Source organism: Empidonax traillii, unplaced genomic scaffold (assembly GCF_003031625.1).
Source record: "Empidonax traillii isolate 1590-97213 ecotype Southwest subspecies unplaced genomic scaffold, ASM303162v1 scaffold419:size1009643, whole genome shotgun sequence".
Lineage (NCBI taxonomy): Eukaryota > Metazoa > Chordata > Aves > Passeriformes > Tyrannidae > Empidonax > Empidonax traillii.
The window spans coordinates 755,204-780,218 of record NW_020955612.1 but is presented as its reverse complement, the minus strand read 5'-3'; the positions used below and the strand labels follow the sequence as shown (position 1 = coordinate 780,218).

At 42.4% G+C, this 25,015-nt stretch overlaps 1 protein-coding gene across 1 annotated transcript in view; it reads right to left on the bottom strand.

The window, feature by feature from the left end:
* The window catches only part of XPR1 (xenotropic and polytropic retrovirus receptor 1), a 105,482-nt gene that overhangs the window by 28,880 nt on the left and 51,587 nt on the right, over positions 1 to 25,015 (bottom strand). Inside the window, exons 3-5 of the mRNA XM_027894172.1 lie at positions 9,716 to 9,817; positions 4,065 to 4,288; positions 202 to 351 (exon numbers count right to left, since the gene is read on the bottom strand). Of these exons, the coding sequence (XP_027749973.1) occupies positions 202 to 351; positions 4,065 to 4,288; positions 9,716 to 9,817 (476 nt within the window). The remainder of the gene's footprint in view (positions 1 to 201; positions 352 to 4,064; positions 4,289 to 9,715; positions 9,818 to 25,015) is intronic.

The window sequence follows — 25,015 nt, the reverse complement described above, 5'->3', positions numbered from 1 at the left end:
ATAGAACCACAGAACAGTTTGGGTTGGAAAGGACCTGAGAGATCATCCAGTTCTGCAACGGGCAGGGGGACACCTTCCACTAGACCTGGTTGCTCAGAGCCCCGTGCAACCAGGCCTTGAACACTTCCAGAAACCAGCAGTGAACAAAACCCTGTGGTTTTCTAGTTACCAGAGGAGCAGTGCCCAGAGGAGCATCTTTACCTCTGTTTCAGAGATGAGCTGGTTGATCTTCTTGCAGGTGTAGAAGGGTGCCACCTCCACCTCGGCCACCCTCCACTCGGCCCCCCGGGCTGTCTCCAGGTTCTTGTCATGTTTCTTCAGGATCTTGCGGAAGCCAGTGAAGTTCAGGTTCTGCAGGCAAGGGAGAAGACACGCTGCTTTTAACCTCAGTCAGCTCCCAGCAAAGTTCAGTGGTTCTCTCTCCAGTGCAAGCAAATAAAGGAATATTTAATAGGAAGAATCAAAATTATTACATCCATTGTCAGGAAGTGTCTGAGTTATTACTTTGTTATAAGTAATACATACTCCTTCTAAGTAAAATAAAACACGGGGGACTCAAGGGCATAAAAAGAGGCAACTTATTTTCAGGGAGCTACCTGAACCCTTTTATTCCCTGAAAAGCCAGATCACTGCCATTTTCCTCCTTTACGCAGGACATGACAACATTCCCGATGACACCTTGAGGACAAATAACCTTCAAGGGGCTTTCCCTTCTGAAAAGGCTGAGGTACTGACTCCTAGTTTCTTTAAACTTTACACTGGTTTCATATCAAGTCCTCCAGATCGTGGAAGGGAAACCTTTGCACAAAAAATGTCAACGCTGCATGTTAAATCCAGACAAGAGCATCCCCAGAGCAGCATCCTTTTACATGGAGTATGTTGCACTAGGACTAAAACAGCAGCTTATAGGCTCGCAGATGTGGGAGATGTAACTCTCCAGTCTGCAGAGGTAAGCACACAGAGCTTAAACCAGGAATTAACTGTTGATTTACAAGTTATATGCAAGCCCGGACTCCACTTTTCCAACGCACGGTACCCAAGACAGGCAAAGCTCATCACGCTGCAGACAACTGCTGCCACGTGATGGATTTGCAATCCTGTACTTCATTATGCAGGAAACTCCATCCAGAGACCCAACATCTCCTTCAAGCAAAAGCAGAAATGCAGAGGGATCATGGTAAGATTCACTTCCGAGAAAAGCTTAAAGTGGCTTGGAAAGAAAACTGTAGAAAACAGCAAAACCAGCTACTCACTGATATTATTTTCAATCTAATTATGCTGAGGGTGATTTAATACCAGACCCCTCCAAACTAGGTGGGGAAATGAGGCTGGGGAGACAGGCTCAGGAAGCCGAAGCATTCATGATCTGCCTTATTGCAGACATGAGACTTTAATTACTTTCTATTGGAAAAGCCAGCATTCCACCCCAGGGAGGGCAGAAATTTCAAATGAAAAACCGCACCAAAATGACGATTTTGGTCAGATTTTTTTTTTTTTTTTTTTTTGTGGCCTGAACTAACATCCTTTCATCTCCATGGGTGCAAACCCAGACTAACTGTGAGGTGCCTTGGCTAGTCAGGATATGGTTACACCAGACACCCTAAAACCTCTCTGGCAGAATTTCATGCTCTGGTTGCAAAAATTCTGCAACTCCAAAGCGCATGTTAAAAGTACTGTTGGCCACAGTGGTACTTCAGACAGGGAACATGCAGTGATGGAACTATGAAACAGAACAAATATCACTTATACAGTCAGATATTTTGCTGTTCTTGCTATTTGTGTTGCTTTTATTTGGCAAGGGACTTACCCCAAGCCTGACCTCCGTTTCTGTTGGGTAACAATCAAATACGTTTAAGTGGAAAAAAAAAACCCAAAAAACCCCAAAACCAAAACCAACCAAACAAACAAAACAAAAAGCCCACACAAAACAAAACCCCAAAAACACACAAACATAAAAAAACAACAAAACACCACAAAACAAATACTACAATTTAGGCAATAATATGATACAAGATCAAGTAGAATCAAACAGTGGATTCAAAACTCCTTTCTCATATACAAGTGTGTCAAATTACATATATTTACATATATACATATATCAGAAATTACATACAATTACACTACATTACATACAGAATGTGCAACTAATTATTATATGCCTAATTTCTTAATTTGTTTCTCCTAAACCACAGTATTTCAAATAAATAGATCTATTTATCTCTGTACACACACCTAGAATGTTATAATACTGTCAACAATAAATTAATTTCATCCGAAGTTTAATCATTAATAAGTTAAATACATTAAGAGCTGCCCTGGAGACTAGTTATAGTTTCACCTGACGCTTGGTTGGTGTAGCTCAGGAACGAATGCATGAAATCTGTGCTCTTGTTCAGTCCTGACAGACAGAGAAATTTGCTTCAGGTGCATTTTCCTTCCTTAGTAACCCAACTCAAGGCATCTGCATTTCATCAGAGCCATAGTTTGACATTTATAATGCTGCTGTTGACTTTACTTTCCCTCCTACACGAAGATCTCAGCTACATCATCTTCCCACCAGGTTGTTGTTTTCTCTTCTTTCCAAGATCTGGAATATTTCTAGTTCTTATATTCTAAGCTCAAGTCTGATAAGGAGTAGTATTCTGGGAGTTGATTTTATGTCTGTTCTAGTACTTGCATTCCTTGTCCTTAACTTCAAGACCAATTTGAAGGATTTTTTCTCATTCTCTCAGTGAAGGTATGTTGTAGAAAGCAGCTGCAAACTGTGAAAACTATCAAATCCAGATGGGGCTTAAATCAATATTTCGTATACCTACAGTAGATCTGGACTTACAATGGCAAAAATCCAAAAATATAAGTGTGCAAGATGCTTTTCTTCACTGATGAATAGTAGGGGAAAGATTTCCAAAGGAATGACCTATGTCATCCCCCTATTTAAACTCTTCATCATGCCTCAGAGGCAATTTTTTGTAATCAAAAGTATGAGCTGTCTTCTTTTTAAAAAGAAAATAAGTGAAAAAATCATTGCAGGTGACAGTGCTTCACTCCATTTCTGAAAAGCTACAGATACTCCACCTTTCACAGGATTTTGAAGTAGGAACTATCACTAATAGTTAAAGAGGATTAAGAAACCCACCAATAGTTTTCAGACACGTGCTCAAGGACATAACATCACCTTAGGAGAGGTACAAACACTCAGAATTTTGGGACAGTAAGTTTTGTCCATGCTGCAGAGTGGTATTCAATTAATTCTTATGGTGAATTTTGTTTAATGAAATTCTCTGGTACAATGCTGGTAAAGATCCAAATACAGACACAGTGAATTTAAGCTCCAGCATTCTAATTTAACAAGCTAAAATGCCTCAAAGAAAACATCTAAAAGCATTTCAGAGTATTTAATTCCAGAAGAACTACCCCAGAAGAAAAGATATTAACAGTTTCAGATTTTTATTTCAAGATTTCTGGAACTAGATCAGTGTCTGCAATATTTACCGTGCCAGAAATCCAAGTACAACTAAATATTTGCTTATTTTTTTCATACCTCAAGGCAAACGAGCCCGTATCCTGCGGGAACCAAAATATTATTTTTTTTTTTAAATGGATGTTTTCACAAGAAATTCTGATACAGCAAGGTCACAGCCACTACCATGGTAACGCCAAGGGGAAACAGTACGTGAGGATTTCAAGTTCCATTACAAATATTAGATAAAAGAACTTCTTCCCCAACTTGCCTGCTCCATCCTTGCACAGAACAACACACTAGAGAAGAAGGAGGTCCCAGTGTGACCTCATGTTGTGGCCACGAGTGCTGGGGTCAGACAGCCCAGAAAAGGAAGAAAGAAGGTCCTTTTGCTGGTCAGCTTAGCACTTCTAGCTCAATAAAAAAGCAACCAGACTCAGGCTGCTAGGTATCTGCCTTTGCTTTAAAAGTGTGCAAGGGCCAACCAAAAAAGGAAGGAAGAAATAAAAAAAAAAAACTGCTTGAGAGAGGCAACTCGAGGATACACAAAGCACAGGGACATTTACAGACAGGGCTTTGTAAAACCGCCTCTTTCTGCAGGTACCTGATAGTTCTGCAGGAGGATGAGGCTGAGGTAGAGCTCGCTGAAGGCCAATTTCAGGTCTCTGATATTCCTGTGCTGGACACGCTCCTCGTGGGACAGGTGGAAGACGGGCTTTCTGCGCCGCTGCAGCGTGGAAGCCCCACTGGCCTCTTTCTGTGCATCCAAAGTGGATTGTAGCTCAGTCCGGAGAGTGGTGAACCTGCGCTGAGCCTCGGCAAGCTTTTCTGTTGGCAAAAGGAGGGAAATGTCAGCCGGGAGGGTCACAACTCGCCTATCAAGCCCTAAAATGACTACACCTATTCCTCAAACGACGTGCCTGTGCACAGCCTTCCCCCATCACACATTGAGTTCAACAGCTCATGGAACTGCTTGGTTGGAAGGGACCCTAAAGATCCTTCAGTTCCAACCCCCTGCCATGGGCAGGGACACCTTCCACCAGCCCAGGTTGCTCCAAGCTCTGTCCAACCTGGTCTTGAACACTTCCAGGCATGGGGCAGCCACAGCTTCTCTGGGCAACCTGTGCCAGGGCCTGCTCACCCTCATAGGGAAGAATTTCTCCCTAATATCCCATCTAACCCTGCCCTCTGCCAGGGGAAAGCCCTTTTCCTGTCACTCCATGCCCCTGTCCAAAGTCTCTCTCCAGCTCTCTTGGAGCCCCTCTAGGCCCTGGAAGGGATTCTAAGGCCTCTCTGGAGCCTTCTCTTCTCCAGGATGAACACCCCCAGCTCTCTCAGCAGAGATGCTCCAATCCTCAGGGCACCTCCGTGGCCTCCTCTGGACCTGCTCTAATGGGTCCCTGTCCTTCCTGTGCTGAGAGCCCCAGATCCTGATGCTGTAGTCCAGGTGTGGTTTCACAAGGGCAGTGGAGGAAGCTTCTTCTCATTAAACCAATGTAAAACATCCATGTTCTCAAAAGAAAACCTCTTAATTAATATGGTCAAAATCAAGGGTCTGTCCCTTCAGCACAGACTAAAGCAGCACTAGACATGAATGCAGATTTCTCAGCTTGAATCCCAGCTTTGATTTCTAGTGGTTGCTCAGTCCAGGACCACACAGATACCTGTTATAGGTGGAAGAAGCCCAACCTGTACCTGTGGGCTGCAAACCAGCGCAGGGACACTGGGACAGGCCTTCCCAAAGTGGCAGAGCCGTGGCTGGAGGCAGCCAGGAGATAGGGTCTCATCCAAATACCAAAGCAGTGACCAAATGTCTACTCTGAGCGCAAAGGAAAGCTGCTCGTCTTTCCCAAATAAATCAAGTTCATGAGAAGCACCAGAAAAAAAAAAAAAAACAAACCTGCTAGACAATATTATGGAACTTGACAGTAAGCAAAGCGCTTTTCATATCCGTGCACCCACCACTGACTACGTGTTTACCATCTTTTTATGTGACAGTAAGGAAATCAAAAGAAGAAAAACTCCACACTTCAAATGTGACGCTGAATTTTGTTGCTCAGAGAGCAACCCAACCCCTGTGCCAAGCTCCTGGTGACAGACAAACACAGCTCTGCTTTGATCAGGAGTTACAACACTAGTAGCTGCTGTACATGATCTGCTGTAATAATTCATCCCTTCTTTCCCTCCGTTTAGAAGCACTGCCTTGTTATTTACTGGTTAAAGAGACAGTCAGCCTGCATTTAAATATCATTTTGTTGTGTTTTCAGGACAAGTCTGTCTCTCTTCTTCACACCTCAAGTACGAAAAAGGTGTTCCTTTAAATATGCTGCTTTGTGTACTTTCAGAAAATAATATTTTTGGCTGAATAACAATCTTTTAAAGCTAAAACCAGCACAGCTAACACCGCTATCGTTCTCTTTGTTCTGTACAACTGGTTCCTTCCAGGCTTTTTTTCCCCTGCCACGGCTTCAGTCACAGCTTTGGCATCTGTGTTGATAAGCACCGTCACAGGCCGCGGGTGTTGGTGTTGGCCAGGAAGATCCTGAACAGGTTCACAGTGTTGGAGCTGGAGCCACCCCCACCCAGCAGGACACACACCACAAACCACAGAGCCACAGGGTCCCTCTGCCACCCAAAGCTCTGCTGGACAGTCTCCTGCCTGTCAATTTAATGCTCTTTATCAGTATCTTAAAGAAAAACTTAATGATAATTCTCTATTGCTCCCCCCTCAGATGTAAGATTTACTCTTCCTTTCCCTTTGCCTTATTCAATTCTGGTTAATTTTAAGGGCAAGACTACTCTGTAAATAATTTTCTAGTGCTCTGCACTCCAGGAGGAAAGCGTCTTTCCAAACAGAAAATGGGGATCAATGTAGAAAACTTAAGTACAAAAGAGCCTGAAACTTTCTATAACTTTCTTGCTTGTATTAAAGCAAGAAGATTCAAAATCCAAGACAGGACAAACCCCTCTCTGACAACTTCCACAGCTGCAAGGACTCCACTGAACAGAGGCAATGGAGCTCACGGTGAGAACTGTGAGCCCGCAGCCCAGAACCACATAAGATCAGACTGCAAAAACAATAACCTCTCCCCACTTTGGGAACTCACTTGGGAATGAGTAATAAATATCTGTTCATATCAGAAGCCTTCATTATAAATAAAACTCACAAGTTCACTCTCTATGTTCAAAATGTCTATTAAACCATCTGTGATACACAGATTTCTTTTGGATCAAATCAGTAAATATGGAAAAGTTTAAATTTTCATTTTACAACTGAAAACACTGTGCTGTTGTCTCTATGTCCAGAAAAAAATCAAGAAATCCATCAGTCTAATAACACAATATTTAAAGAGAAGGCAATGTTTTGAAACAGTTATAAAACCGCTGCTGCAATTTTCCTCCGTTTAGAAAGCAACATCCCTAAGAAAGCATTATCTCCAAATATCAACATTCTTCTTAATTAAGCACTGTTGAAGAGAGTCACTGCTGTCTGCTATATAGCTCCCTCCATCTACAGGCAGGACCACAGTTCTCTGAGGATGAGGCTTTGGAGTTACTGAGTTATCACCTCAACTATGCAATTCCAAGTTGATTTTGACTCCGTTTTCCAAGTTTAAACAAAAGTCCACACACAAGTGTGATGGGAAAAAACTATTACACCAAGGAACCAGTAAAATCTCCCCCCAGGTTCCAGTTCAGATGGTCATGGTTGTGATCAAAACCTGTTTCACCAGACAGGAGGTGATCAAACAGGTCCCCAGCTCAGGGCATTTTAGGAAGGTGCTTTTAAGGACTCCTTCCCTTCCCTACTTGTCCATATTATGTTCAGTATTTTGCTTACTAAGTTAAAGCCGTGGTTTTCTACAAATAGTAAAACCATTCCTAAATTAACCACAAAAATTTTACTGCCTACTGTTTAGCCAGATCCTGGTGATGCTAATTTAAAATACAGCAAACCTGCCATCTAGAAAATCCCAAACCCAAACCGAAATTGGCCACAAATAAAACTTCAGCACTCGAACAGGCATTCCTCTGCTGGAACCACTGAAAACCGTACGGCCATTCTTTCTTCTTTCAGTTGAGGGTAGATCTTCTTGAGCATAGTTCAAATAATCACAAATTGTTTGCCATTAGCTAAATCAGATTTGATAGTTTTCCTTTCTACTGAGCTGGGATAATGGTCTGGGGAATTGAGGCGATGTTTGGTGGCAGCTGACAAGCTGAGCACACAGGGAAAGGAATTTTGCAGCTGGCATTCCAGCCCCAAGTGCTCCATGGAGGAGCTGGGGTTCAAGAGCACCCCATTCCAAGAGGATGAGATTGTTTATGCTGTGGCAATCCCAGGTGATGCTCACTAGGGACCCCTCAGCGCAGGGAAAGATGATGAGGAAATGAAGTAGAGATCAACAAAAATTTGGGCTTTCTTGAAAACGAACGGTATTTATAGTTGTAAAGACAGGCATATAATAAGCCATACAATAAGCCAACAATAAATAGGATGTACCAGGTCATAATCCAAGCCAACACATGCCTGGAGTTACACAGTGGTCCTACACAACATTTCTGACATGATCAGAAGAGGAACCACTGATGAAACATTTCTTGCTGCAGCTTAACGTTAATAAGCCTAATAATGGGTTTCCATTCTATGAAAGTCACGTCACTCTTCTGCAAATAATCTTATCACAAGAGATTTTCAAATTACATGCATTCTCTCCTAGAACTTTTTGAAATGACAGCTATGGGGGGGAAAAAAAAAAAACCCTACCCTACATTATTAATAGCATTTGAAACAACGCTGGAATGGGTGTGTACATGTGGGTGCACGTGTGCCAGCAGGTCCTCATTAGGGAAAATTATAATCTGTATTGTGCATCTAAATTGACAGAACTTCCTCCACAGAGTCTATCTAGCAGCACACAGGATCTGATATGACTCAAAAAGGAAGACAAGTTTCTGAGCATAAAAACCTCGGACCTGGGACAGACACAGCAGCTCTCCCAGGGAAACAAAACCCTGCTCTGAGTTAGGTATGTGTGAACTGCACGCAGAAAAATGCCTATAGAGTGTAAAACCCAGCTGCCCTAATAAAACATATCGATTCTACCTACAAACTGCCTCTTGTCCTGACACTCACTCTGCTCCAGGGAGCCAGGAGAGCAGGCACAGCCATCCCCAAAGAGATTCACTTCCCTAGATGGAAGCTGAGCGGAGGCAAGCTGCAGCGCTCAGCCCTGCATCCATCATGCTTTCAGCTATTCTCATGTCCACAGGCCAGAGTCTGCTGGCAATAAAATAGCCAGCAATAAAGTCATCACCCCGCGGTTATGAAAATATTTTGCACAATTCAACTTTGTCTTTGTTATCAGATTAAAATCAGAACTAGAAAAGGCTGCCACATTGTGCTGCAAATCCTGTTTACAGCACTAAGTTAATAAATCAACATGTTAAGAGAAACTATAGAAGCCAATGCATCATTGTATCCATATTTAAATGCTTTCCTAGTTGAAAACCCATTTTAAACCTCACCAAAAGAGGCTCAAAACCAGCTGAAGTGCAGGGGTGGGTGGAACTGGAGCGCATGAAGCCTTTTCTAGCAATGTTTACAGGGTGAATTTCCAACTATCCTCTTTTTAAAGTTCTATTTTCAAAACACAGGGTGGGAAAGCAAACTTTCTCAGGGAAAACAACAAACAACAGCACTTCATATATGACACTTAGAAATCCCTACTCTTATCATCACAGCATTTTTAGTCAAACAGGATTTTATACACAAATTGCTACTGGCTGATGTACTCCAGAAACCTACCCAGCACTGAGGCAAAGTTTAAGTGTTTAAGAACTTGTTGGACACATCAAGACGGTCAAGTTACCACACACAGGCAAGCCCATGAGAGCCAATCCTGCAGAAGCACAGAAACACCAACTGGGGAGCTTAGTACACTTAAAACAGGTTCAGGAGACCGTCAGCACAGAGAGGCTGAGAGACTGTGCCCTATTTGTAACACACCACTTTAAGGGCAGGATGCTATTGCAAAGCAATGAAATCACCTGCCATTCATTCTCCCTCCATCCAAATACCATATTTTCGCTGCAGATATGTGATTAAACCAGAGAGTTTCCCAAATAAACCAGCCCTCTAATTACCCAATGGTCAACCTGCATCACCACTGTGATTATTCTGAAAGCTTGGGAGCTTCAGACTCTTTTTCTGCTGTTGCATTTTCCACAAATACACACAAATAAGCACCTTACCTGAATAGAAAATGTTGATTTTGGCAAGTTCTTTCTCACAGGTTTGGAAGAATTTCTCTTCAAATGTGGCAAAACACCTTTTCACCGTGTCCTCATCTGTGTCTGTAAAACAGAACAGAAAAACAAAGAAGTTGTAACAGAAGAAGACAGAAGCAATTTTAGAAGTGGCTGCCATGGAAATAGTTCTTCAGAGTAAATCCACCGTCTTTGCCACGCAGAGAAAGAAGAACAAGCAAGTCTAAAGGGCTTGGGGGAACATATATTTGGCTGTAAAAGGAACTACACCAAGACAGAGAGGGAAACACTCATATGAGCAGTAACAGCACCTCAACCAAAGTTCCCACGCTAGTGCAGATCTCACAAGCTCCATTTCCACTTCCTAACCCATCTTGTGTTTGAAGACCAAAGCTGGCCATAAAATTATTCTCCCCAGCTTGGCAAAACAACTGTATTTAGAAGGAAAGCACCAAGTTTTTAAACTAAAGGCTTCATCTGACCTTTCAGGAGGACTCACTGGCTTCAGCCACATTCCCACCTTCTCACCACTCTAATCCTTCAAACACAAACCTAACATCACTGGAAACTAAAATCTGCCTGATAGTATCCAGAAAACTGTGTGGAAGCTTCCCTCCTGGAAAATAAAACTTTCTCTCATCAGCAAAGTTGAAAGGAAGAGGTCTACGTTATGGTGAACATGATCAGACCCTCAATTTTCCTCCCCCCTACTGCTCTGGGATGGTTTTAATTCTTCTGGAAGAACTACATACAATTCCATAGTTAAAGTCAAAACTTGAAATTAAAGCAGCAATTCGGTCACTTTGTTGTTATAAAAAATACAGTGCAGAGTCTCAGAGACAGAATGCATTCTCTAATAATTAGGAAATTAGTTTAATGAGTAAAAAAATTAAAGAAGACACACTATAATTACCAATTTCAGTACTGTCAAAAACCAAATGTTCCTCATGCTGAAGTGAAGCAGACTCTTCATACCCCCCACAGTTACATTCCCTGAATTGTCAGACTGAAAATATGATACAAACAAGAAAATTAAATTTTTATAATGGTTTTGATAGTGTTGAGAAATAGATCATAGAACCACAGAATCAGGTTGGAAAGGGCCTCTAAGATCATCAAGTCCAACCATTAACCCAGCACTGCCATGTACTAAACCATGTCCCCAGGTGACACATTCACATATTTTTTTTAACATTTCCAGGGATGGTAATTCCACCACTTCCCTGGGATGAAAACGTTCAAATAGTTGTTGAAATACATGCCATTAAATTGGGAAGACAAGTGACTGCAGAAAAGCTTCACTCACTAGCAGATACACAAACTAGACTGTCATAACCAAGAAATCTCTTTCATTTCCCATTAATTTTTAGGTAGAACCAACCCAAAAGTAGCATTAATCAAGAGAACATTTAAATAGAAACTTTTAGCATTTAGAATTTTCTGGGGTTTATGTTTGTAGCCCTGATATTGAGCACACCATGAACCTACATACACTTCAGTCAGGTTTTTTAAGGGATGGTATAGAAAGAGCAAAGAACAGAACACAAAAGTGCAGCAGAGGGGCAACCTTGGAAGAAATCTGTCTTCTTCTGGAGTTTGATGATGCTTTTAAAGAGTAAACAGAGAGAAAATAACCAGTTCTGCAGAGATGCCTGGTGTTTACAACTCCACCACCTTGTAGAGAAGAATTCTCCAAGGACTCCAAAGGCTGTTCCAAACTCCAAGTTTTGGCTCCCAGGGTTCCTTTATTATCCAGTCATTATAGCTGCAGATCTGTGGCTACTCCCATGGATGAGGGCTCCCTCCCTTGTGCAAACAAACCCTGAAATGACAGGGCTCAAGCTCCTCTGTGCTGAGGAAAAGCCACAGCAGCCCCAAGGTGTCATTACAGCCCTGCTTGAGGTCCCTGGCTCTGCAGAATCAAAGATGCACATACCCCAGGCAACCCCACTCCACATCGTGCCTCCCCATGGATCCCTCCTTGAGGGCAACCTAAAACACCAGAAGGACAGAAAATAACTCTGCTTCAGGGCTGGGAACTTGAAGGGCAGAGTCACAGAAGTTGCGACATCCCGCCCGAGGGCCCTCCCAGTAAGGCCAATCTGAACTTGCCTTCAAGAGCTCTAAATCCTTGACCCAACAACAGACAAAGCACAAACAGGCAGATGAAGCAATAGAAATTACTGTGCAATACTTAAAATGCAGAGATTTTTATTCACTAGCTGCCTGAAACTTTTCAAAGTGCAGTAATCGGGCAGTATCAAACCACAGCTGACTCTTCAGAATGGACCTGAGAGGCAAATTCTTCAGCCCAAAGAGTTTACACAAGCCAAGAAGACAAGCTTAGGGAGAGGTGCTTTCTGACATGGGGGAACTATTCTCTCCTGCCTTTAAAAATAAGTCACACAGCATTAAAAGCACACAGGCTCGCCGCTTTCCTGCCTCGGAAACACCAAGCCTCTTTTGCCATCACTTGTTTCAGCACAGCCACAAAATAACAGTAAAACCAAACAAGTTTTTAAACTTCAGTCACTGAAGCTGTCAAAGAATAAATAATAATAATAAAAAAAATCTCATCAGGAGCGGAATATACTTTTTGTTCAGAATGTCAAGCATGAATATTCCTACACAACCAAAATATCACCTTTTAAGACAGCAAAAAGCTCCGTAAAGCAACAGTGTTAAACTAACATAATCAATGCCAAATAAAACAATAAATATCTTGTTTTGTACATTACTGGTCACTTCAGGAAACGATAAATAAGTGTGTTGAACAGTTTGACTATAACCTGAACTTTGGAAGAGGAAAACGGGCTTTAAAATCCAAACCAACTGCTACTGGAAGCCCTTCCAAAAACCTTGAGATTAGGAATACAGCTCTCTGTTTCAACCTCAAAACACTGCTGACTCAGAGAAAAGCAAGTTCTAGATCAGCTATTCAAAATCCTTCTCCAAACGTCAAACACTGACTTTATAAAAGATATTTTGCAGACCAAGATGGAGGCCAGCCTTCAAAAAAAAGAAGAAATCAGGATTCTCTGTGAAGAAAAGGTTTCCCTTTGGTGCCCTTCCCACTGCAGTTCAGTCATTTAGCTGCAATAATAGACCAGTGCTGGCAAGGCTACTGCCTTTATTTATTTATTTATTTCCCCCCCAAGGCTGGGACAGGACAGCGTGTTTTGCCATGAGAAAATCACGGTGCCAGAAACCCGGCCTTGGATTCGGAAGCTCCATGACAACAGGGCCTGTTTTTAAAAGGCATCCAGCTATTGCTGCCAAGAAGGTCCAGCAGTAACCTTCCTTTTGTTCTTTTTCTATAGCCCTAATACTCCATTTACCCTCAGCTCCCCGAAGCTGCCACGGACAAGGCTGCCAAGAAGAGAGTCTGATCAATATTGCAGCTTCCTGACCTCATCTTCCTATGGATTGCCTGTCCTGAATAAAAAACGCAGGAAGCCTGAAAAGGCTCTTGCTTTTACTTGCAAAGCCCAAAACAGCAGCAATTGGGATGAACTCCCCCCCCCCTACCCCATGTTTTCTAGTTTGCAGAGAGCTGGGATGTTGGCACACCTAAAATAGAAGCTGAAGTTGAAAAATTAACATCCAAATTACATTCCTGCGCTGTCCCAAGCACTCATTTCTCAATGCTTCTCTCGAACTGTTCATTTAATTTCTCATTTTCTGCAGCTGTAGTATATAAACATATGATCACCATCCCAAGGCAGCTCTGCTTACTCACTCCCTTGCAAGAACACACAGAGTAGAAGTTTTCTTTGCTAGAGCAGTGCCCTCTAAAAGTAATATTTTTTTTTTAAATCCTTTTGTCTTTATCATGCTGAATTTTAAAGGGCACTTAATTTAAAAAGATTAATTAGCTTCGTTATGAGATCAGCACAAGTGTAGTTCTCTGAATCACCTTCTGTTTGCCACAAAACAGCTTTATCTGAGTAATCTTATTTCAACACTTCGGTTAGAGAGGAGGCAATTTCATTTACGAGGAGGGCTCTGCCATTTACTCAATAAAATAAAACTCAAAATGAAACTTAACACTGGCATCAAACACATCAAATCCAACTGAACAGGTGATCACAAGTTTAACATCAGCACCATTCTGAATACATTAAAATTTTAAAGATTTCCACACTCTGTACCCAGAGCTCAAATAGGTTTAAAACAACCGGGCTGTGTTCTGAAAAATAACAAGATTTAATGGACAGTTTTCTTGTTCTCAGGTCAATAAAGACAGTAACTGCTTATACTTCTAGGCCCAGTTGAACACTAGGGGGAAAAAAAAAAAAAAAAGAAAAAAAAAGAAAAAGCCACTTCTATTACCACTCAAAAATCTTTTAAAAGTGGGTCACTGTAATGAAAACATGTATGTGTCTCCAAAATCCCATCAGCTTTGTCTGTCTGCTCAACCATTGCAATTTTCCAACGCCCTTGACAGCCCCTGCAGCACCAAGACTGTAGTTTCCCAGCCTTTTACACTGCGAGATTTTACAGCTAAAAATCAAACTGTGCAGTTCGTAAGTGCAAGGGAGAAGATTACCTTTACACTCCTAATGCCTCACCCTCGTGTTTATTGGGCTGTTTTTCCCAAGGAAAGGTTCTTCCACGAGGCAACTCCCTTCCTCGGGACAGAAAGCTGCACTTGGGTCAGCTGTAAATTGAATCAGTCAATGAAACTTCCAATAAATTAATTATTCACCGTGCATCTTCATGTCAAATCTTGTGGCAAAATAAAGTTTCCTCGTACAGAGTTTTAAGTGCTTTGAGTACAGAGAGAGATATTTCTTCCTAGGATATGTTCTTGCTATAGGAAGAGGAAGGAAGCCAACTCTGCTTGCAAGTAATGAATATCTGCATTCGTGCTATTACACCTTGACATCTGAGCTACAAATTGTGTATATAATGGTTGTTTCTCTCTCAGAATTTACTCCATCAGATGAAAGTGGACCTCGGCTTGAAATACTATAAAATCAGCAGGAAAGAAGCTCCATGCACTGGCTAATCTTAAAAAAAAAAATTTATAGCAGCCTATACCTGCGCTTTTCTGAACCCCCACAAATGAGCTGGTCAGCTCTCCACTTAATGAATGCTTCAGTCCAAATTAGATTTGGTTATTAAATTATTCCCCGAAATCTGGCAATAAAAAATGATCACTCAGGTAGCAAATAAGGTTGGTATTGCCTGCACACACAGGGTTGATGTGTGGGCAGGGGAAGGAGGAGGCAAGAACTGCTGCACGACACCAACTCAAGTTCTCTCAGGTTTTGGTTCACAATTTTGTTATTTTTACCAGTTAACCCAGAATGTAATTCCAACTACCTTTAGAAACTGTGACTTCTCAGGTCAGTAAAAACTCTGCTTCCCTATTTTTCAGATTGTATCACTGAAATCTCATGAGGAAACCAGCCAGATTCTTGCAGATGGTTTATTTAGCTGGAAAGAAAAAGCAGCCTCCCCAACATGCCTACAAACCAGACATCCAACCAAGGGTTTACCGTAAATTATTTACATTTGTGACTCCATAAACACAGATTCCAAAGCAACGACAGCACGCTGGTACGAACTTCAGGTGCAGAAGAACCAGGCAACGCAGCAGCCAGATGTGAAGGGGCAGATGTTGTCCAGCTGGCTGCTGTGAGCTTTGGAGCTCCTGGTGTCAGGTTTTGTGGTCTACAGGGCAGCTGCACAGCTCTTCTACAGGGTCACTTCTTTAAACCAGCATCCAGCACTCATCTAAGTCATTTTGCAAGTAAGGAAGGTGGCACTAGACTTTGACAGCTATATGTGACTGTGATGCTTAAATAACTTTACAGTGCTTCACTTCTGCACCGTTAGGAGAATCAGTACTCCCAGCAGAATTACAAGTCCTCTGTGGTAACTTAAGGTCTGAAGGACAGCTAGGTAGAAACTTGTGACAGAAAAATAAATAAATAAATGAAAGAGAAGCAGCATAAGTACCTAATAATATTTCAAAATCTACCAGAAAAATATTGGTAATACAGGATGACAGACCTGGAGCCAGGTCCTGACAGCCAGAAGACGTCATCCAGGGACAGCACTCTCAATACCTGCTTTCCCTGGTTAACAACAAGCTTCAAATTCTTCTGTTTTCAAGAAGGGAAGTAAAGAATCAATATGTGTTTTTGCAAATGCTTCCAAAAAGGCTTGACCAAAGATACTGCCACACACTTCACGGTGAGGGAAAGACAGTCATCAGGAACTAAGAGATCAGATGACATTTCTCAGTGACTGTCACCAGACTCTAAGACATGGAGAGCACCAGGGTTAAGTTACTCGGTGCATACCAGAACCTGTCCAGGCCGTGAATGCTCAGTTTAGACAAGTAAGCAGCCATGCAAACAGAGATCCCACGGCTTTGTGGAACTGCCAGGATTACACGGGACATGCCCTGCTTACACAACGCACCTGCACGTTCCTCAAGCTGCTCATCTGCTGCCTCCAGTTCTGGATTTCGTCAAAACAAGACAAGACAGCAGCAATTATGGTTGCACAAAAAAAAACAAACTGTATCAGAGATGACACACTGGGGGTTAAGCAAAGCAGAGATACTCCAGCCTCTCACAGACAAGGAATCTGAACTGGCCCGTGCACCTCTGGCAGATGCTACCGGAGACAAGTTCAGTACTGCCATCCATTCCCTCTACCAAGAGAGATCTTCATCAGCCTTTAAGCCCCTAGTTTTTCCTCCTCTTCAATGGTGGGGCCACCAAACTAAAAACTTGGCAAGATCTGTTCATGCTTTTAAGATTCACTGAATGGACCTCAAGTAAATTAACACAGCTGTGTTTTATACAGCTACAAAACAATCTGGAAAACCTTCCTTCTGCTAAATCACATGGATGGAAATAAGGACACTTCCCTAAGTTGCCCAATTTGGTCCTTAAACCAAGAAGATAAATACAAAAGCCCTGAGCAGCGTGGCAAACCAAGACTAGAATTGCTGATAGAAAATCAGGGGCTCAGAGTTCAAACTGAAGTTTTTCCTTATATTCGCCTTCCCCACCTTTCCCTTCAGCCTGGCAAAACTCAATGAATTCAGCAAACCCTCTGCTGATTATCCGTGCTAGAGCTAGACTTTTTAGCCAAATGACATTTAAACAAATATATATGTGGGTTCCAGAAAAAGGAAGGGAAGATCACCCCAGTTGTCTAGACCTGTGCCAGCCCTCGGAGCACTGATGGAACACTGGGGACTTCCATGGGGAGAAGACCATGGAACCTCATGGGAGACAATCAAAGGAAAATCCAAATACTCCAGTGCTGAATGTAGCAGAGATCCCTCACCCTAAAACCCACAAGTGCTCTTTCCCTGCCCCATTTCCTGAATGAAGGTCGTATTTCGTGGCATAGAAAGAGAAATAGGAGGAAACTTTCTAATCTTTCCTAATGTGCACTCATATTTATCAGGAAAGATGTAAATCTGATATTGTGAATATTTTAATCAAGCAAAAAAGGTTTCTGTCAGAAGATGAAGTTTTGTAATAAAATGACTATTTATGCTCCTTTTATTGAGCCTCCAGTTTCAGTAGTTTTATTTCCAGAATTTTACAGAGCGATAACAATTATCTTCTCATTAAAACTGCACAAAACCCACCAGAACATCTGACATAAACAAAAACCAAGACAGGAATTAAAATAAAACTAAGATTACAGACAGTTAAAGGAACATTGACAAAGCACACTTTAAAGTCTCATATTGTTAGATAAAGCTTTTCCTTCCTAGGAAAATTGCATGGAGGTGGAATGATAGAGGATTTCAGCAGCAGTTTTGGCTGTCCTTTAGATCCTCTCTCAGACACACACATGATGTCCTTTCCTTGCTCTGGTACTGCTGCTCATCAAAGCCCAGTGAACCAGTTCAGGAAGTTAATCCGGTATTTAGAGAACGACTGAGCATCAGTACTAAAAAGCTTTAAAAACCTAATTGATCAATAAACTAGTTTCCTGTGGTTTAGTCCTCTGAAAGAGCTCCTGGCACACAGGGAGGAGGCAGCGAGAGGGGGATTCCCCCTCTGGCAGCAGTTACCTGTTCGACTGATTTAACTGGGATATCAAATCACCCACGTGGACTCGTGTCCATCCAGTTAGAGATGACTAAAGGCATCACCCCACAGCTCAGCTGACACGAGACATTGGTGAAGCCAACATAGCTCACAGGAGCTGGAATCACATGCCTGTGCCCTTGATATGAACACAGTAAACGTCTCAATTATTTGTTAAACAGATTGAACACGTTCAAGCTTTGGTCTTTTTCTCAGCAGTCCCTCACCCTCTGCCAATGCTCCAGCAGCTCGTGTGCCTCCAGTCCTCCCTCCTCAAACTCTCTTATGGGGAAAAGCCATCCCTGTCTTGGAGGTAAACTGGCTGTGCACTCCAGCACAACTGATCCTAAAACATTTTTGAGACGCTTTAGTATGCTTTTAGCTGTTTGGAACAGAAATAAAAATCACAGAATTGCAGAATGGTTTGGGTTTGGAAGAGACATTTAAAGTCCACCTGGTCCAGCTCCTTAGGAATGAGAGCAGGCACATCTTCAACTAGAGCAGGTTGCTCCATCAAATAGATATTTTAGTGTGAAAACAAAGTGCTTAAAGGAAGAAATAAGTTGGGAAACAAAGTAAACTAAGAATCCACTGTGACCCGGCGTTACACAAGCGATTGCAGCAACATTTGTCTTATCTGTCCCACACGTGTTCTGCAGGTGATTCTCTATGCAACAGGTCCAAGCTTCCATTCCCTCGGGGACATTTCCCCTTGTCCACAGCCCCCACGGCGAAGGTGATATTTGGTATGACAGCGATGTACAAAGTAAAAAAAAAAAAATCATCTCCCCAGAAAAGGACTAAAAAGGCTGAACAAGAGTTCATATATGCATGATATTCATACATGCCACGACAGACTTAACCTGTCACTCACATACCTGACAAACAAGATAAAGGCAGAGCAGAATCATCTTGAGATGGAATTTTCTCTCGGTGCTTCCTCCCCCACTCTTTTCCTCCCTCCACCAAATATCACTTTTCCCCCCACTGTATATACATGGTTTTTATTTTTCTATTTAAATTGCTGGCAAAACTCAGGTCCTGCATAAGCAAGTCCTACAAGAAAATGCTAATTTATGCCGAAACAAGAGACTTAGATACTATCAAACACCTTCCCAGCAATAAAGCCATCCCTGCAAATGCGGCCCGACACGCAGATCATCTATGCTGCCACACCACCCCCTGCACCTGACCAGACTCACCCAAACTGAGACTCATAAAGCCTAAGCAGTTCTGTTCTTCATCAGGATTTGCATGTGGCCACCAGCAGGGTACACACTCCAAGAGGTTTAGGAAATGCCATCTTTCAGAATTAAAACCATGCTCTGTTCTGGTGCTGTAGAATCAAGCCCAGCAGTCCAACAGCCCACTTTAACCTGGGGAGGCCTTAAAAAGTTGCAGAAATCTGACCCATATAAACCTTTCTGGACTGATAAGTAACACAGAAGCAGAGGCATCAAAATTAAGTTTTTACAAAACCTCACTTTGGATTCAAGGATTTCTTTGAGTCCCTGCACCCATCAGTCTCAGATGCTCTGGTACAACTGCCCAACAACAGGTACAGGAAAAGGTCAGTCTCAACCTCCTTGGTTCCCTGATGGATTCTGCCAGGCAGGGAACACCAATTAGGGGCCAAAAACAGGCCTAAAACAAGCAGCAGAGTTAATTTCAGGCAGAACAGGGAGAAAAGTATACTCCAACTACAGAGGTAGCGTTTAGAGGGCTTCAAAGTATTTCTTTTGAGGGTTGAAGCTATTTAAACCTGGAGTTGTTTTATCCTACTGCAGGTTAATTCAGTAATTCATTGGCAAATCACTCAGCACTGTTTTGAACAGTGGAATCTTCTCCATACTAGGCAAAAGTCATGGGCCTCTTCCTTGTGCTATATAAGCAAACTCCATCCATACAGCTTCATACTTTTTCAGTAAAGTCTCCACACAAAAACTGTTTCTGTCAAGAAACTGCTCTGCTTTCTCCTTGTTGTTGTTTGTCACTGTACATCATCATGGAAGAGTTTGGGTTGGAAAGGGACTTGAAAGACCATCTCGTTCCAAACCCTGGGCTATGGGCAGGGACACCTTCCACTAGACATAGAGGTGGAAACCTCAGAGCTAGAACCCCCTCAGGGCTTACAGGAACATTTTGGTCAGCTCCTGGCAACAGTTCTCTGCGAAGGCACCACAGAAATTGCCATTTCCCATTTAGCCATCACATCAGTCTGTCTAAAAAAGCATCTTGCTTTGGTAGCTACCAGTATTATAAATAACACTTTACTTCCTGCAAAATAAAGGATAAGCTCAAGGGAAAGCTTCGCAGTCCAGGAGGGTCATTTATTTCCATCGCCACGGGGAAAACTGTGAGAATGTCAAGATGGAGCAAGTGCCCCCCTGAAGTTGCCAGCAGCGACGCTGAAAACCTTTAGGGAAGTGGTGTGATTAAGGGTATTTTAACTTTTTAAAAACACAAGTAGCAGCGTGCTTCCTGATCCTAATGTTCCCAGGACAGGATGAGATGTAGAAGGAACAAGGCTGCTCCTGCACAGCACACAGGTGTTCCCAGAGAGACCCTGCTCAGCAATGCCAGTCTGGGGGGAGGCAGAGAAGGGAATTAGAGCTAATTGAAAACATTTTGCATAATTGGAGCTGATAAGAGACCTACACCCATCACTCCAGGAAACTATTTGCATCCTTATAACCAATTACAGCACATACAAAATTCAGAAGTTGAGCAAACAAACGAAAACACAAATACTGGTGGCAAAAAAACAAACAAACAGGTGAATAAACGGGCCATCACCATTACAAAAACAACAACAGTGGTATTTTTAAAGCTCTTTCCAGACACAGGAGAGCATATTCATTGGGGATAGTGGGGGCGGGGAAGGAGGGAAATGACAAAAGGCAGATTAACAGAACTGTGTCTTGGGAAAGACTCCAATTAATATTAAGAGCAACCAGAAAGACAAAACAAATGATGCAGAACCAACAACAGGTTCCCCATATGGAGTACAGTGAATGCAAGGTACAAAGACAAACCTACTTCAAATGTGCTATCAGTGGCTTAATTTCCCTCCAGGGAGCCACCACTACTCAAATTCATTTTTCCTTTTTTATTTTACTAGCTAATAAGAGCAAATAGCAAGAAAATAATAAGCAAGCAATTATCAGATGAAGAAAAATATGGTTTTCAGGTATCTCAGAGAAATGACACAAGGCTCGGGGAGTGGCTCTGTGTAAGATTTTACCAGGGCACCAGTCAGGCCAAAGTCAGGAGCAGAACAGATTGTTAATTCTCATAAATGTTTATAGCAGCATCTTCCTAAATGTTTTGCAAAATTTAAAAAAAAAAATATTTCTCTTTTAAATTATATAAGTCCAGCTAATAAACACCAGCAAATGAACACTAAGGTAGCTGCTTCTCCACTCAAGGCAGTAATTCTTCTGCTTTAATTCTTACATTATTACAGCAACAGATGTTGTAGGATCCTCACCACAACATTACAAAGCCCAGCCAAGGTTATATTCCTCCTTGCTCACACAGTGCACAGCCACCCAGCTGAGCCCTACCCTGCTATATTAATTAAAAAACATGGATTGAAGCATGCCCGGAGACACTGCAGTAAATCCAAGATAATCAGAACTACTCCAGCGCAGGTCCCCACAAGTTTGGAGTTGTTTTCTTCTAAACACACTTTCAGGGCGCATCCCATGCCCTCCTTTCCTTTCAATCCTGCGCTTGAAGGGCTCGTTCAAAGCCAAGTTAAGTAAAAGCAGCATTCCTCAGACTACCAAACGAAGTCCTTCCTTCAAGGGGAGAGAAGATGGTCTTTCAAAGGGATTGATTTGAAAGTCTATGCCCACTTCAACTCCTCAACAGATCTGCTGTGTTCCAGGGGTAATTTTAGTTTAAGATTAAAATGCAGCAGAGACCAGGACTGCACTTGTTTGTTTGTCTGTCTTCCAAGCTAATCGCTTTCATTTCACACAGCACAAGCCCCTAGCCAGAAACCACTGGGGTATCTCCTCTTGGAGCATCCTTGCCAGACTGGAACGGGAATGAATCCTTTTGAAAAGGATTTTTACACCCCAAATAGGAAGAAAGATTGAGAGGCATGTGATTCCCACCCCCACCCCACCCCCTCCATTTCCCTCAGGCTCAATGCACAGCACTGCTGGCACTTGGTAAATAAAAAGGCAAAAGGAACCATTCAGTAATTTCTATTGCTTCCCGAACAAAACCTGGTGGGAAGGGAATACACAAACTGCAGAAGTAACTGCCAACAGAAAGGTTTTGCATTCAAACACAAACTCCAAGTATGCTGAGGGTAAAAAACTCAATGGCCCCACTTCCTAAGTCACCTCTTATTTATATTAGAACACGTTACAGAGCCACCACATTTAATTCTATTTTACCCCTTTTCGTGGTAGTGGCAAAAAGCCTGAATTTAAGTCCCAGTTGTAGAATCAGCCGTGCAAATGGACAGAATAGTATTTTCAATAAACCTGAATAAATAATCTATGGATATCTTCCCAAAGAAACCTGTGTGCTGTACACAGCAAGTTAACAAGATACTGCCCACTTTGAAGCTGTGGTTGACTTGAAACCTTCTTCTTTGCAAAAGCTATCAAATTAAAGGCTGATCCTTATTTAAAGTACAGGTGATACAACTAGAACAGAGAGAAAACACTCCCAACAGGAGCAGCAGCATCAAGCAGGGAGGAGCTTGGAGCTTTGTCCACGAAGCGTTTGAAAGCTTTTGCTGCGCTCCAGGAAATCTGGACTCAACAGTGCACAAACCACCCCTCGTAAGAGCAAACTCCAAAATGGTTAAACTGCTCCCCTAACCACGCTTTTAGCTTTGTGGCTGTGTCCTCACAGAAGAATTCTATTGCAACAGATGACCGCAGCATCCAGAAGCACTGCTCATGTAGCCGGCGTGCTGCTAATCAACAGCCGGAGCAGATGGAATGCAAATCTCCCAGCGAGGGGGGACCAGGAGGCTGTCACCATCCTGCTCCGAGAAAGTAAATGAGCTATTATCAATTAGGAGTTAAATTCAGACAGAATTTTGGTGCAAGGCAACACTTCAAGGCGTTTACGGGGAAATCCATTTGCACTGTCTAAAAAAATCCACCGTGAACCGCAAGGTTATTCTGTGCTGTTTCATTCATGCAGCGGCAGACATGGTTGTTGCCCTGATTTTATGTCCTGCAAGGACTCTTAATTTAAGCTTTAGGTAAATTAAACTACTAACTACAAGTAGGGTGAGGGTGGCCTTAAAGGCAACATTATTTTTTTTCCTCACCGGAAGTTTTTTATTTTTGGTAAATATTTCAGAGGCTGAAATCAGCTCCTCTTCAACAACAGAAGACAGGGGAGTGGAAAAAGCATCACCTAAAAGTCACGAAGAAATGAAGTTTTGTTGCAGCCATACTGGTCTATACCAGCAAGCCACAAAGAACCGACCTCAACAGATTTGGGGGTTAAGCATATGGGGTTTGGGGATTGGCCCTTCAGCATATTCAACACAAGAAGCACTGAAGCTGCCCCAGTTCATTCACCCAATTGATCCACCAACTGTTCTGAAAGATGAATAAATATGTAAGTGGCTACTCTGCTCTAATTAGTGACACTCAGTGAATCTAACCAGAGAGCCCAGACCTCCAGCCCTTGCATTTAGCTCCCAGTGCCTCTCCCTTGGGAACTGAATAGCAATCAGGTATGTAATGCAGGGATGGTTGCTTTTTTTTCCTTCACATTTTAGGGTGGAAAATAAGGGGGGCAGGGCTCAGAGATAGGATGGATAAAATAATTAAATGCTGAAACCCAGGCAAAAGGTCTAAACATACCTAAAGAACTGTTTTGAGGGGGGAAAAAATTAGAGAAGAGGGAGAAGGAATAAATGAAAAATAAAACTGAGTGCAATTGCAGAAAACATGAAGCAGATGATGCATTTCCTATGTGATAGCTTAAACAAATCCCAAGGCACACCTCCTCAGTCCATCAAACACCACATTTACATAAAATCATTAATTCGTTACAGTAGTGAAAGAAAAGAGGCATGGGTTAGGACGGACAGGATGGAATGAATGGAGTGGGAATTTAAGCCATAGGCATAAGAAAACAGTCAATACCTGTGCTCACTGAGCTTCAGGGAGGAGAGAGACACAACTAACCTAAAAGGAATTTCTCAAACTGAAAAAACTTCATGTTTGCCAACACTAAACCACTCTGGCTTTGAATATACAAACAAACGTACACATGATAGTAATACCACTCGTGTGCCTGCCCTCTGTGGCAATAAAGAAGGAAGCTGCTGATGCTGCACTTGGTCCTGCCACCAGCAAGAGTTATTTGCTTCTGGTTTGGTCTCCATCACCCTCAATTAGAAACACAGCCTCTGTTCCTGCTAAATGTGTCCGAGGTCTCAGCCACATCTTTTAACTCATTGGAGTCAACTCAGCTTTCCATGAAGCTTCTTGCCCTTCTGAAATAATGGTACCTTTTAACCAATCCGAAAGATTAAAGCCCCCTCCCCATTGCAAACTCACATTGAACATATGAATTAATTTTCAGGTTTCTTGGCTGTTTTATCGCTCAATTCACACACAGAGCCCGAAACTGCAGTTCTGTAGCTATCAATCTGCCTCCAGAGACAGTGATAGCACGGCAATCCCCCCACACAACACAAGTGGTCTTACAGACGGCGGCACTATTTTTAAAGCAGAACATGGATGTATTTTCCTCCCCTTTGCCAAACAAGTATATGAAATATGCCACATGGCAGGTAGCATGCAGATGACAAAACAGTCAGAATTCAGCAGAAATACAAGATGGGGCTGCCAGAAGGATTCCAACAACTCTTTGTAAAAAAACCCCAAACCATACTGATACGTGCTCCACCAAAAGCTTTGGTGCATCTTTGCATAACAGCCATAAAGCAAAGACACTGATGAGACCTGCAGGCTTTGCATGGCACAAGAGAGCACATCAACACGAGATATCAAACAGTACACAATGAAACGTAAATTAAAGGGAACTGTAATCATTTCTTGGGGGCAAAAAAATAGGTTTCCCTTTCTTAGGGATGTCACACCCACCCCGGAATCTGTTGGCAGAGCTGGAGCAGCCACAGTGCGCCAGCCACGGATCACACGGCTCAACTGACACTATCAGTTACACAGGATTGTTTGCAGGGACAGGAGAACACCCA